The 13,448-nt window shown below is 45.3% G+C and overlaps 1 protein-coding gene across 1 annotated transcript in view; it reads left to right on the top strand.

Annotated features, from left to right (window-relative positions):
• The window catches only part of Mthfd1 (methylenetetrahydrofolate dehydrogenase, cyclohydrolase and formyltetrahydrofolate synthetase 1), a 65,417-nt gene that overhangs the window by 7,707 nt on the left and 44,262 nt on the right, over positions 1–13,448 (top strand). The window contains exon 2 of the mRNA XM_040742889.1: positions 6,716–6,800. Coding sequence (XP_040598823.1) covers positions 6,716–6,800 — 85 coding nt within the window. The remainder of the gene's footprint in view (positions 1–6,715; positions 6,801–13,448) is intronic.

The raw sequence follows: 13,448 nt of genomic DNA, 5'->3' as shown, positions 1-13,448 counted from the left end.
GATCTCTGAATTCAAGGCCTGCCTGGTACCTCACCAGGCACCTATACATGCACTTATACACAAAGATAAATTTTAAAAAGATCCAAATGCAAGCCAGGTCCTGGTGGCACATGCCTTTAATCCTGCACTTGGGAGACAGAGGCAGGTGGGTCTCTGTGAGTTCTAGGCCAGCCTGGTCTACAGAGCGAGTTCCAGGACAACCAGGGCTGCACAAAGAAACCCTGTCTTAAAAAAAAAAAGACCCAATCTCCCCCCCCCTTTTTAAGATTCACTCTGTTTTTAATTGTGTGTGTGTGTGTGTGTGTCCCTCTGTGTATGCATGGGCACCAGTGCCCATGGAAGTCAGAAAGGGGTGACAGAGCCTCTGTAGCTGGAGTTACAGGAGTCTGTGAGCCATGAGGTGTGGGTACCAGAGACCAAACGTGCTGAGCCATCTCCGCCCTCAGCCCTTTTCCCTAAGGTTATCCTGTCATCTTCTCTAAAGCAGAAACGTGGGCCTTTGTGAGGCTTCTTTGGTGTGCTGCCTCCTGCCCTCTTTTCCTCTTCAAGCAGACATGTTTTAGACTTCCGCCCTCCACCCCCATCCCCCATCCCCCATCCCCCATCCCCCCATCCCCTGTGTGTGTCCGATGATGTCTAGGCTTACAGGGCACTTCTAGCTATTGCTTGTCGCCACAGCAAGCTCTGACAGCCAAATCTCCAGTTAGGTATTGGTAGATAGCGAGACTGAATCTGTGTGAGACCTATGCTGGAGGAGACATTGACACGACTTTTCCTTGTTGTCACACAGTCGGTCACAGCTTCTTAGTTCTTTGTATGCTGAGCCATCCATCTTGTCTCCTAACTCTGTCTTAAAACAAAACAGTGGCTTAATAAGCCAAGTGTTTTGTTTGACTTGTAGAATTGTTTTTAAAAATTGGATTGCATTGCAACACACTCATGTCTGAGATTATATTTAAAAAACTGGATGTCTGACTCTTTGAAAGATGATGGAGAGTTTAGCAATGTTGTGTTCTGTATTCTTGTACTACTGGGCATTGAAACTAGGGCTGTGTATGCCAGCCAACAGCCTGCCCACTGAGCTACCTCCCCAGCCCATGGTCTGTATGCCTAAGGGCAGGAGCTTGTTGGGTCTGAGTAGGTGTTGATTTGCTCCTTCCTGGAATAGGGTAGCAGTCAGGGAGTCAGGATGTCATCGTTCAGGAATCTTACCAGGATTCTGATGGTGTTTATCTTTGTTACCCTTCTCTAATGAATTTATAACCTACCTATGCACTTATTTGTTTGCTTTTTTATTTGTTTATTTATTTTGAGGCTGGGTGTTTGCTTCCATATGAGTTCTAGTGATTGACCTTGGGTTGTCAGCCTTGGCAGCAAGCTCTTTTATCCTCTGGGCTATCTCAGTAGCCTGGGATTAGGCTCTCATTCTGTTGCCCATGCTAACCTAGACCTTATAGCAGTCCTGCCTCAGCTTTCTAAGTGTTAGGATTATAGGCATGAGCCACCACTGCTGGTTTTTAATTTGCCATTTAAACATTTTATTTTAGTTTATTAAGGTGTTTCTATTGGGGTAGTGGGCTAAGAACCTAGCTGCTCTTCCAGAGGATCCAGGTTAGGTTCCTGGCTCATGGTTCATGGTAACTTACAACCATCTGTAACTCCAGTTCCAGAGATATGACCCTATTCTGTTCTCTGCAGGTCCCAGACACACACGGTGCACATACTCACGTTCAGGCAAAACACCCATGTGCATACATAAAATATATAAATCCTTTAGAAGTTATTTTTTATTATATTTACTTTAATTTGTGTGTGTGATGGCTGCTATTACAATACTTTTATTTGATGGAGCCTGGAGGGGAGGAGCTTGGTATTGTGCCACAGTCTGTGTTTGGAGGTCAGTGGACAGCTTATAGGAAGTCAATTTCTCTTCTAGCTTGTGGGTCCCAGAGATTAAACTCAGGTCAGCTCAGTGAATTATCCCACTGACCCTTCTCCTCATCCTCATAGCCTACTGTGTTTTGTTTTGATACAGGGTCTCTCTGTTATATAGCTCCAACTATCCTGGGATTCTATGTAGACCAGGCTGGCCTTGAACTCATAGAGGTGCACTTGCCTCTGCCTCCCAAGTCCTGGGACTAAAGGCGTGTGCTACCATATCGTCTACTTTTTAAATAATACATTTCTGAAGCCTCTCAACCAAATGTATGTGTTGCACCTCTGGTTTCTACCCACTAGATGACAGTATCATCTTAAAGCAACAGCGTGCCTGTGTCTTCTTGCATCGCAGTCATTTGGCTGTGATTATTTTACTGGTATCCATCGGTCAAAACCAAAGAGAAGTGAGTGGCACACCGTGGCCTTTGGGTCAGCGTGCACATTTCAGTACTGACTGCTCCTACAGAGACTGACGGGATGTCCTCCCTTAAATTGTGGGTGGTACACCGTGGCCTTTGGTTCAGTGTGCACATTTCAGCACTGACTGCTTCTACATAGAGACTGACGATGTCCTCCCTTAGATTGTGGGTGGTTGATGGAGAACGCCATGAGTCTGCCATGAGTAGTTCTGTTTGGGGACCAGGGTATTTCCCTTGCTCCTTTTGGCCTCACTTTGCTCTGGTATTCTTACATGGAAGATCTAGCCCAAGGGCAATGGGAAGCCATGGGAGGCTCCTGAAAAGGGTGACTTAAAAGATTATAACGATTAGGAAGTCATTCTGCTACAGCACTTGAAGTTTCTGGAAATTATGGGCTATTAAAATTGAAGGGCTTACTACCGCTTAATTCCCTGTAGCTTTGAGACCAGCTTCATAAAGACAGGAGAGTTTGTGCTTGTGTTTTGTCTCTGATCCCCCCCCCTTTTTTTTTTTTGGTTTTACGAGACAGGGTTTCTCTGTATGGTTTTGGAGGCTAGCGGTCCAGCCTGGCCTCGAACTCACAGAGATCCGCCTGCCTCTGCCTCCGGAGTGCTGGGATTAAAGGCATGCGCCACCAACGCCCGGCTTTCTGATCCCTTTTTGTTGCTCCTCGAAATCCATTGTTCCAGCTGAAGCAGTCTCAGCTTTCCTCCTTCTCTTTATTTTAGGGTTCTTAGCAGCCAACCCAGAAAGCAAAACCAGAGTACTTTTTTTTCTTCAAAGCAATGGAAATAGACCTGGCCTATTAAGAGGAAGGAAGGGGGCAGTGAGATGGCTGTGTTGTGTAAACCGCTGGTGACTTCAGTTGAAGACCCACTAAGTGGGAGGACCCTCTTAAGTTGTCCTCTGACCACATATACACTATGGCATACAGCCACAGTAATCTTTCTTTCCTGTCTAAGGCAAGGTCTCACTATGTAACCCTGGCTAGCCTGGACCTCATGTATTCCAGGTTGGTCTTGAAATCAGAGATTTGCCTGCTTCTGCCTCCCAAATACTGGGATTAAGGGTGTCTGCCACCATGCCTAGCTAAAATTTTTTAAGGCCTAGATTCCTGTGCTTCATTGGCTAGCCATCTTAAGTGAGTTCCAAGCCAGTAAGGGGCTTAAAGCGACATCCAAGATTGTCCTCCAGTGTTCACACATGTGCATATTCTTCTGCATATACATGTTAATTCCCACATACATGAAACACACTCACATTAATGGAACATCCATTCACGAAAGAGAGCTGCCTGGTGGGAAAAGTTGGGGGAGTCAGTGTAACTAGTTTCCCTCTAAACCCTTCTTTCCCCTTAAAAAGGAAACTTCAAGCTTAGGTTTATTTTAAATGGTAGCATAGAACTCTGGAACATTCTGTTCGTGGTCTTATCCTACTGAGCAAAGCCAGTGTTTTCCAGCACACCACCTATGGTGCTAAGTTCCTAAGGCTTTGACACCTGCTGAGTATTTTTGTTTTTATTTCTCCCTAGACTTCCAACTTTAGGTTTCAAATGCCTACTTACTTTAGAAGACTGGTAAATATATGAACTGTGTCGGTATGAAATTGGCTCTGGGTTTAGAATACTGTTAGTTTTTTCTCCATTACCAGGGTCTGTATAAAGCTGTGACAGTTTCTATGTGCTTCATGCAGATGTATCTAGAATCCTATCTTTTTTTTTTTTTGTAATTAACCTGTCAGCAGAGATGTAATTCAATCTTGTCTGGATGTGCAGTGGTAGTGGTTTCTTTCTCGTACCTTAGATTGTAATACCACCAGGTCATTAACCAGAGCAAACTTCTACCATCGGATGACTATGTGACCTGTGTTCAAAACCCTGGGATGCCCTCCTTTCACATTTATGCTGGCCACTGCTCCCAGTTTCCAGGTGGCTGTCAGTTGCCTACTCCGGGGTCTTTGTCTTGGCACTTGCTCATCCTTTGGTCGGTTGACTCGAAAGTCCCTGGCCTATTGTGAGCCCATGTTTCATTTGTCAGTGGCACAAAAAGAGCCTTTCCTGCCTTCCTACTTGGCAAGGGGGTAATCTCTCAAGTGTCCATTTGTTTCTACTATTGTTTCTTCATGCTCTCAGACATTTTTTATGTTTTGGTCACAACTGTACAGCATAGATTCTGCTTGGGTGGGGATAGGATGGTAAACTCTTGCCTACCACATGCCCCCTGCCTTCCTACCCCGTTTTTTTGTTTTTGAGACACAGTCTCATGCAGCCCAGGCTAGACTCAGGCTCACCATGTAGCTGAGGTAACCTCAAACTTCTGAGCCTCTTGCTTCATTCTACCTCCCAGCTGCTGGAATTAAAGACACCATGTCCAGCTTGCACAACAGAGCGCCGAACTCGAGAGACACTTTCCTCCGCTTTGTGTCCTGGAGTGCTTTTGTACTGACAGAGGTTAGAGGGAAGGGAGCTGGAAGAAGAGGCCTGGGAACTTGGTACCGAGCTCAGAGCTTCTCCTCAGCTGCCAGACACCATGCTACACCATACCCTGTCATTGACAGGGAGCAGCAAAGACCGGGACTGCTAGGAAGTAGAAACTTGCCGGGCAGGGTGGCGCACACCTTTAATCCCAGCACTCAGGAGGCAGAGGCAGGCAGATCTCTGTGAGTTCGAGACCAGACTGGTCTACAAGAGCAAGTTCCAGGACAGGCTCCAAAGCCACAGAGAAACCCTGTCTCAAAAAACAAAGGAAGAAGAAGAAGAAAAGAAGCTCAGCGACTGCACTATAGCCTGTGCTTGTTTCACAGAAGAGCTGTGTCCATGATCCAGGTCAAGTCTGGTTTAAAAAAACAAAACAGTGAGTTCCAAGACAGCCAGTGCTGTTACACAGAGAAACCCTGTCTTGGGAAAACAAAAACAAAAACAACCAAAAAACTTGGTCTACTCTTTTTTTTTTTTAAGATTTATTTATTTTTTTATTACGTATGCAGTGTTCTGCCTGTATGTATGCCTGCAGGCCAGAAGAGGGCACCATCTCTCCAGCCTAGTCTGTTTTTTTTTTTTTTTGAACTATATTCTTGTGTTTGTAATGCTTAGAGAAAAAAAAAACAAGGTCACTAACTAGAAATAAAATTTGGAAATTTTGAGTAAAACTTAGTGATTTTTTTTTTCTGAGGCAATCTTTGCTGTGAAATGGTTTCCCTGATATTTCTGTGTAACTCAAGTACTTTGCTTCAATCTTGTTGGGGATTGCAGGAGTCTCCCCTGCACCCAGGTTTTAATTTATTTATCTCCTTATCTTTTTTTTTTTTTGAGACAGGGTTTCTCTGTGTAACAGCCCTGACTTTCCTGGAACTCACTATGTCGACCAGGCTGGCCTCAAATTCATAGAGATCCACCTACTTCTGCCTCTGCCTTCCGAGTGCTGAGATTAAAGGTGTGCACCACCATGCCTGGCCACTATATAAAGGCTTAAGAACCCACTGTGGGTCTGGAGAGATGGCTCAGAGGTGAAGAGCTCTGACTGCTCTTCCAGAAGTCCTGAGTTCAATTCCCAGCAACCACATGGTGGTTCACAACCATCTGTAATGAGATCTGGTGTCCTCTTCTGACATGCAGGCTGAGCACTGTATACATAATAAATAAATAAATCTTAAAACAACCCACTGGGGAAGCAGAGGTGGGCGGATCTCTGAGTTCGAGGACAGCCAAGACTACCCAGAGAAGCCCTGTCTTGAAAAAGAACAGCTTGTGGACAGTGGAAATGCTGAAGAGCAGAGCCTTCCAAAAGTGTCCAGGTTTCCACTTATTCACTGCGGGATTATGGGGATGCCATCGGCATCCATGGATTCATTTTGTTTTTAGAGGATGGAACCCAGGTCCTCGCACGTGCTAGGCATGTGGTCTACCACTGCACTATACATACACCCCAACTAAGACTTTAGCATTTCTTGTTGCTTAATTGTGTGTGCACATGAGTGTGTGTGGCAGGATCAAATCCCTTCCTCCCTGGAGCTGGGGTTACAGACAGTTGTGAGGTGCCTGATGTGGGTGCTAGGAATCCAATTTGGGTCTTACCTGTTAACTGCTGAGCTACCTCTCCAGTTCGCAACTGAGGTATGTAAATCAGCTCTTCCTTTTCCTACCTCTTGGTTTGATCGCTGCCAGTGGTGGTTAGAGAACAATCCAAGTTAAAGCTGAGGCCTGGGAAATTGGTGGGGAGGCCATGAGCTATATAGCGAACCAGATAATACCCATCAGTGAAGGCGACTTTAATTTCAAAGAGCTGCATCCAGTGATCTGTCTCACTTATGCTTGCCCATAAAGGAGGTGGTGGTAACTCACCCCTTTTCTTTCCCTCTAGGCAAATAAGGGAGCGACTGAAGAGCCAGGTTACTCAGATGAAGGAGCAAGTCCTTGGCTTCACACCTGGCCTGGCCATCCTGCAGGTAATGTAACATCATCCTATTCCCTTTAACGCCGTCCTTACCCAGCCTCTCCCCAGCACGAGAAGCTGCAGCACTTCGGATCTCTTTCTCCCCTGTTGTGAACCTCAAGCATACCATGGCTTCTCATTGAGGGCTCCCTTCTGCAACCCAGCTTCCAGGTGCTGGTTTATCCTGCTCTGTGCCAATGTGGGTGCCCTTTCTCTTTTTGTTTTGTTTTGAAGCAGGGCCTCATGTAGCCCAGGCTGGCATCAGAGTTGCTATGTAGGCCATGTAGGCCAAGGTGACCTTGAACTCCTAATCTTCCTGCATGCTAGACAAACCCTCTACCCACTGAGCTGCAATATTTGTCCTGCCCCTTAGGTCTTTCTTTCTTTCTTTCTTCCTTTCTTCCTTTCTTCCTTCCTTCCTTTCTTTCTTTCTTTCTTTCTTTCTTTCTTTCTTTTTCTTCTTCTCCTTCTCCTCCTTCTCCTCCTTCTTCTCCTTCTCCTTCTCCTTCTTCTTCTTCCTCTTCCTCTGTGGCTTTGGAGGCTGTCCTAGAACTAGCTCTTGTAGACCAGGCTGGTCTTGAACTCACAAAGATCCGCCTGCCTCTGCCTCCCGAGTGCTGGGATTAAAGGCGTGCTCCACCACCGCCCGACTCTTAGGGCTCTTTTACTCTTAAAATTTAACAATCTCATGGAACTTAGCTGCTGATAGTTACTGCATTGGAAATAAAATTCTGGGGATTTTTTGGTGTGCATAGTGCATTAACTCTTTTGTTAAGATTTTTTTAGACTGGGTCTCACTGTGTAGCCCTTCTAGCCTGAAATTCCCTATGTCAACCAGGCTTCTATCTGCCTGCCTCACTTCCTGCGTGCTGGAATTAGAGGTGTGCACCACCATGCCCTGCCCTAAAGGATTTGTTGTTTTTAATCACCTGTGTAAGTATGTATCCTTGTGTAGATATGTGTGTATGTAAGTGTGAGTTCCTCTGCAGTCCAGAAGGAAGTGTCAGGTTCCCTGGACTGTGACTTAGTGATGGCTGTGAGGTCGCAACGTGGATGCTGAGAGCCATGTTCTGTTCCTCTGTAAGAGCAGCGAGTGTGGGACCAGAGAGATGGCTCAGTGGTTAAGAGCACTGACTGCTCTTCCAGAGGACCTGGGTTCAATTCCCAGCACCCACATAGGGTCTAACAAACTGCCTATAACTCCAAGATCTGATACCTTCACATAGACATGCATGCAGGCAAAACACCCATACATATAAGATAAAAATTAAAAAAAAAAAAAGCAGCAGCAGATGCTCTTAACCATTGAACCAGCCCCCCAAATTAAGTGTTAAATATAACTTAATTCGAAATGACCAATAGGAAATTATATGTTAACAGAAATAGGCCCTGCTTTGTATCCCAGGCTGACACTGAACTTCAAATCCTCCTCATAGCAATTGTCTTAGTTAGGGTTTCTATCGCTGTGATAGAACATCATGATCAAAAGCAGCCTGGGAAGGAAAGAGTTTATTTCAGATTACAGTTCTGCATCACCATCCAGCATCCAAGGAAGGACTGGAACTGATGCAAGTTCATGGAGGAGTGCTGCTTATGGAGTTGCTCCCCAAGGTTAATTAACCTTCCTTATTCCCCAACCACCTACCCATAGGGTTACACCATCCACCGTGAGCTGGGCCCTCCCACACCAATCACCAATGCGGAAAAGGTGCCACAGGCTTACCGAGCAGCCCAGTGGGGCCATTTTCTTAGTTGAAGTTACTTCTTCCCAAATGACTCTAGCTTGTGTCAAGCTGACATATAACTAGCCAGCATACCCAGAGTTGAGAAAGTTTTATTTTTGTTTTTTAGTATTTTTCATTTGTTTTTGAGGCAGGATTTAGTACTTTATTAACTCGTCCGGGCTATGTGGCTATGCTGGCCTTGGACTTGGTGGCCATGCTGGCCTTGGACTTGTGGCCATCCTCTTGCCTCATTCTCTTGAGTGCAGGATTGCAAATGTGTAGCACCATGCCCTGCTCACTTGTTCATTTTTAGAAAGTATTTGCAAAATACTCAAGCCTGAGTAATCATTGTTTGGCAGTTCTTTCAAGAAAAGTTGGGGAAATGCATCTGGTTCATCTGGCAAGGCAAAATAGCACAAATGCTTTGCATATTAATAGCCACTGAGCTTTCTTCACAGACAGCAGGAGTGAATTGGGGACTTCCTGATTCTTTACATAGAATTCTGAAAAAACTCCCATGTTGAGGTTTAATAGTATCAATAGTTGTCAAGAGCATTCCTCGGTGAAACTGCCATCTATTTTTTTTCTGAGGGACCATGGCAGGGTAGGAGACATGGAAAAGTAGTGAGGTTGGTGACCCTGACTTGATTTGTGCTGCCACAAGCAGACTTACCCACTGTTACTTTTATGCCACCAATACAAAAATCAACACACACAAAGGCAAATGGCATCATACTATGTAAAGGTTGTCAGAATTTAATAGGAAATTGCTTTTGACAAAGAAGGTCACTAAGGGACAGTTGTCACATGTGAGTGCTTCATAACTGTGTTATCAAATTCTACACCAATATACTCCAATCTTCCACAAAACCACAGCTTTATACAGAAAACATTTCTCTCTGCAATGCCAGGCTATCTCCCGAGCCACTAACAGCCAGTCTGTGGTCTGATGTTACCATCCAGACACTACCTATGTTGCGCAAGCTTATCTAAAACACTCCTGTCTCAGCCATGGTGTTACAGTTACAGGTATACAACACCAGGCACGGCTGCCAACCTTGCTATGGGTACTTGTAGCCAAGGGCAGTTGTTTCGGAACAACTTAAGGGACTGTGATTTTACATTTAACAGTGGTGTCTTCTCTTGCCTCCCTGAATTTAGTATGGCAGGTGTATTTCCACTGCAGTATTCATTTCTCTTTGGAGATCGCTCTCCATTTGTTATTTAGATTAATGAGGGTTTTTGTTCTTGTTTTATTCCCTCATACAATACAGCCCTACCAGCCTCTTCCCACCCCCATCCACTTCTCCGTTTTCCTTCAGAAAAGAGCAGGCCTCCCAGGGGTGTCAACCAGACACAGCATAACGAGATGCAATAAGACTAGGTACAAACTCTCACGTCAAGGCTGGATGAGGCAACCCCAGCAAGAGGAAAAGGGTCCCACAAGTAGGAAAAAGAATCAGAGACAGCCCCCACTTACACTGTTAGGAATCCCACAAGAACACCAAGCTACACAAACAACCATAGCATATATGCAGAGGACCTAGCACAGACCCTTGTCGGCTCCATGATTGTCACTGCAGTCTCTGTGAGCCCCTGTGAGTCCTGCTTAGTTGATTCTGTGGGTCATGTTCTCCTAGTGTCAACTCCTCTCGCTCCTACAATTCTTCCTCCACCTCTTCCATGGGGTTCCCTGAGCTCCAAGGGGAGGGACCTGGTGGAGACATCTAGTTTGGGCTCTCTGCCCAATGTTTGACTGTGGGTCTCTGGATTAACGAACTTTTTCTTTTTTTATTTAAATTAGAAACAATCTTGTTTTACATGTCAATCCCAGTTCCCTTGGAGGGAACTGCCCCAGTCCCCTACCTACACCCTATCCCATCCCCCTTTGTGCTCCTCTGCTGCGCCCGCTGTGCAGCCTGTGTGTCCGAGAACGTGCGGAGGATGTCGGGGATTGACAACACATAGACCTGAAGGCTCCTCAAGAAGGTTCTCCTTTATTCCTACTCTGGCTGGTTATTACATACCCTGACACCAGAGGTGGATGTGGGTGGGTCTGAAGGTGAGGTTAGTCTTTGGAAAAGGTCGAGGTCAGGGCGGTTCCCGTGGGCCAGCCCTTTTCAGGAATTTATTGCCCCAGGCTTTGTATTGTTTTTAGTAAACCTGTTTTTAGTAAACATTGTCTTACAGCTGCCTACTCCCTGGCCGATGGGGAAGTGGGTCTCTGCTCAAGATCTGGTGTTCCCACACTCCTCAGGGAGGGTAAGGCCTTCCGTGGGGGAATCTTCAAAGTCTGTCTCTTCATTAATGAATTTTATGAAGACAGTTACACTCTTCTTGTAGGTACTCTCATTTTTAAGAAAGATTATCATTTTTATTTTTTAATGTTACCCCAGCCTCCATACACACTTTTAGTCAGGTCTTACTGTGTAGACCAGGATCAACTTAAAAGTTAGATTGATTGTCCTGCTTCTGCCTCCCAAGTGCTGTTGTTACACGCATGTATCTTCATGTTGCATGTTAACATGCACATTAATGTAGTTCAGTATAATCTTTCCTTCTTGATTGCTTGCTTATATTCATTCACTCATGTTTTCAGACAGGGTCTTACTATGTACCTCTAGCTAGACTGCATCCTGCGATGCAGTAGTACAGGCTGGTCTTGAACTCAGGGTAGCGTAGCCCTCACGCCTCCACCTACCAAGTGCTGCATTTGTAGTCAGATGCTCAGCTTTTCCATCCTTTTCTTTCCTTAACCGGCCTACAGCTTCATGAGAGAATATTGCCAAACTCCAGTTTCTCTCTGTCCAGTTTTCTCGCTGATCTCAAGAGTCATCCCACAGGGAGGCAACCATTTGCTCGGGCAGATGTGCAGATGGAGGTCTGAAGGACTGAGTGATTTGGATGGAAGAAACAGCTTTCCTTTGAAGCCTCCTTCAGAATCACCGTCATTATGCCCCACGTCCTCTGTGTGTCTGCACGTATGCCATTTACTTTGCTCAGCCTCTGCCCCCATGTATCAAAAATTTCCGATTGAGTGGTAGTTAAATACCGCCTCCCTGTACCCACTCTGCTGTTTATCTGCACAGCCTGAGCAGAGCAGAAACGCATGTCCAGAAGGCTGTGGATCTGCCTGGCGTGCTCCGTGCTGTGGAGGCTTTTCCTCTTCTTTTCCCTTCCTCAAATAACTGAGAACCAAGATTCACATAGTGGGTGTATACCTGGTACATTCGGGGACTGGTTACTTCTCGGCTTGTTCTTAATTGTTTGTTGTGGGAAGAAATAAATGTCAGAGGCAAGAATTGTGACTGTGGGTTGGAGGTGTAGTTCAGTGGTAGAGCATGTGCCAGGTCCTGGGTTTATCCTCAGCACTGCAGAAGGTGGGGGCAGGGAGAAAGAAAGAAAATAATTCATTTCTGTAAATCATTGGACTAAGCTACCTTACTGTGTCCAGCAGTTCAGTGACAGGTCAAAATGGAGTCAGTCATGCAAATGTTCATTGCCACTGAGCTGCTTATCTAACCTGAGAGAAAACTGCCAAATTGCCTACACTGGCCAGTTTCAGTTGTAACATGACGTTGCCCAATCTTTTCTGTGGTTCTGACTCCCTGCCTCTCACCTTCCAGAGAAAGTGATTTGGAAATGGTATGTGCACTTTTTCCCTGTTTTTTTTTTTTCCTCCTGCTTTTCTTAACCTTTTTGGTCTACAAAACCAGCCTCTGCTTTATGAAGTGAAGTGTGCTTGATTGTAGAATTGCGAAGAAAACAATCTCTATAATTGTTGTGATTTTCTTCGGTGCATGCTTTGTTTTGAACGGGTCCTATGTGTCTCAGACTAGAGAGACCTGAGCTTCCAATCCTCCCCAGTGTTTCTACCTCCCCAGTGCTGGGATTACAGCTGCGTGCCACGGTACCCAGCTTAATTTCTTCTAGACAAACCTTTTCTTAGCAATAATGTTTAAAACTGACCTCAGATTTGTTGGCTTTATAAGTGTCTACTGTAGTCTAAACAATTTCTGCTGCTTATGTCTTTTGGCAGTGAAACAATGGTGTGAATGATCCAGGCTTGCTCTTTGGCTACATGAAAAGTTGTCGTTGCCCCTCTGGCTTTAACATCTTCCTACACATTCCTGCTAGAGGTTTAAGGTTGTCTCTAATACACCTATGATCCCAGCACGGCCAAAGGACTAGGAGTTCAAGGCCAGCCTGTTCCCAGAGAGACCCTGCCTCCAAAACATTCTCATTCCCATAGTGCTATTGTCCTGTGGATCTGCTTCTTGGATCTTGGATTCTTTCCCTGTTTTAGACCCCTGTCCCTCCCACTCTGGGTCACCCTCATGACTGTTCTCTGGTTTCCTGTCTCTTGTCTAAACATATTCATCTTTTTTTTAAGTGTATGAATGAGCTTACATGTATAGCTTTGCGCCACAAGCATACCTGGTACTTAAGAAGGCCGGAAGAGACCACTGAATCCCCTGGAACTAGAGTTTACAGATGGTTGTGAGCAGCTGTTTGTGTACTAGGAGTCAAACCGGGGTCCTCGGAAAATGCAGCAAGTTTTCATCTCTTAGCCACCCCTCCAGCAGGAGGCCCTGATAAAATACAAATTTCATCATAGCCTACCTGACTCTCTACGAGAGTCTCTACGAGACGGCAATATTGCATAGATAGGTGTTTATTGTGATTCAAAGGTTCTCTATATATCTGTGACTGTACTAATTGTTGCATTACCCCTATACAGTAAAGACTGTCCTAATAGTAATCAATGCCCCAAACATCTTGGGGGCTTGCCCAAAGCCAGTCACAAAGGATGAGCTTGAGACCCCAACCAAGCACTGGTCCCAAAACCTGCTTGTTTTTCTCATTTGTCACCATCCAAATCAACCCTGCTTAAGGAAATAAGAAAATAGTTTACTTTGAGCCCATTACAAGTGACT

Source organism: Mesocricetus auratus, unplaced genomic scaffold (assembly GCF_017639785.1).
Source record: "Mesocricetus auratus isolate SY011 unplaced genomic scaffold, BCM_Maur_2.0 Super-Scaffold_15014, whole genome shotgun sequence".
NCBI classification, from domain to species: domain Eukaryota; kingdom Metazoa; phylum Chordata; class Mammalia; order Rodentia; family Cricetidae; genus Mesocricetus; species Mesocricetus auratus.
This window is presented reverse-complemented; position numbering and strand designations above follow the sequence as displayed.